Raw genomic sequence first — 1,323 nt, forward strand, 5'->3', positions numbered from 1 at the left:
GCAGGAAAACGTCCGAGCGCTACGTTCACTAACGTCTTCAGAAAACACTATGTCTATTTTTTCTATTATTTGAGCCCTTCCTTTCTGTGCATGCAACCATGCAGGACAGTCCTCTTCTCACCAGACAGATGAGGCTAGGTGCCTCACAGAAGGGCAATGCAGCTGTTCATCTTCACCCCCCCATACCGCAAGTACATGCGTTCCTAGATTTCACATCTTTCGAGAGCGCTAAGCATACAGTTGACCTCCCTCCCTTCTGTCCTAAAGCAGAAATCAATCTGTTCCATTTAGCTTGTTACAAAACCCAAACACACGCAGCTCAGAGGCTCGACTCACGCTGTTCCTCCATATGTTACCCTGTTTTCTACCTGAACAGCCTGCAATTTGCAATTCCTGAGTTGTCTGAGCGTGCAGATGGAATTCTGCTCATCGCCCCTTGCCCAGCAGCAAACTGCCACAATGGCAAAGCGACAAGCAGACCTCTGTCCTCACGCTTAAAATACCGTATTCTGATAAATTACGCGTCTTACAGTGGAGAAGGTCTGCTACCAGGAGACGTTACTTATCAAACTGAGCTAGAATCAACGTGCACAAATGCAAGGGCTAACAAACCTTTTTAACCTTTGCTAGAATAAGTAGAACCTTGTGCATGGAAACTTGCTCTGTAGGCAGAAGAAAGCGCAGCTAGTGGTTTCAACCTCCTTGGCTTGAAGGAGGCAGGAACAGGGGTGAGTTCCTCTGGATTCGGAGCGAGCATTCCGGCACAGACCTGCTGCCAGGACAACTTAGAGGAAGAGACACAAGAAGCTTCCCCTCCTGCCTTATCCAGCCAACACTTACTTTTCGCAGTATCTTCCCGCAGGGCGGCCAGCCCAGCCCCTGGGCCAAGCCGTTGAGGAACCAGAGCCCAGCAAAAGCCGTGACGGTGGAGCTCCAGGAGAAGACCACGTTGACCAAGCCCACCATCAGGAGACCGGAGGAGAAGAGCCAGCGGGCGCTCATTTGGTCGGAGAGGACGCCGCTGATGAACTTGCTGATGGCGTACGCTGCGGACTGGCTGCTGGTGATGAGACCTGCAGCGGTGCAGAGCCCGGGTCGTGCCTCAGCCCGGCAGCGCGGCGACCCGCCCTCCCGTTAAGGCCAGCACCGAGCAGGCAGGGCAGCGGAGGGCCCAGGGACCGGCACTCACCCAGGTCGTCCTTCCCCAGCGGCACCTCGGCCATGACGGAGGGCATGACGAACGAGAAGGTTTTGCGGTTGAAGTAGTACAGCGTGTACCCGACGAACATGGCCGCGAAGATGACGGCCCGGTACCGCCCGTAC

General features: G+C 54.6%; 1 protein-coding gene across 2 annotated transcripts in view; it reads right to left on the reverse strand.

Moving 5' to 3' along the window:
* SLC37A4 (solute carrier family 37 (glucose-6-phosphate transporter), member 4) overlaps positions 1 to 1,317 on the reverse strand; it is a 7,309-nt gene extending 5,992 nt beyond the window's left edge. For both annotated transcript variants that reach the window (XM_009698233.1, XM_009698242.1), the window contains exons 1-2: positions 1,190 to 1,317; positions 841 to 1,073 (exon numbers count right to left, since the gene is read on the reverse strand). In XM_009698233.1, the coding sequence (XP_009696535.1) occupies positions 841 to 1,073; positions 1,190 to 1,289 (333 nt within the window). In that variant the 5' untranslated portion in view covers positions 1,290 to 1,317. The remainder of the gene's footprint in view (positions 1 to 840; positions 1,074 to 1,189) is intronic.
* Between the last annotated feature and the right edge of the window lie 6 nt (positions 1,318 to 1,323).

The sequence above is a fragment of the Cariama cristata genome, unplaced genomic scaffold (assembly GCF_000690535.1).
Source record: "Cariama cristata isolate BGI_N322 unplaced genomic scaffold, ASM69053v1 scaffold26460, whole genome shotgun sequence".
NCBI lineage: Eukaryota > Metazoa > Chordata > Aves > Cariamiformes > Cariamidae > Cariama > Cariama cristata.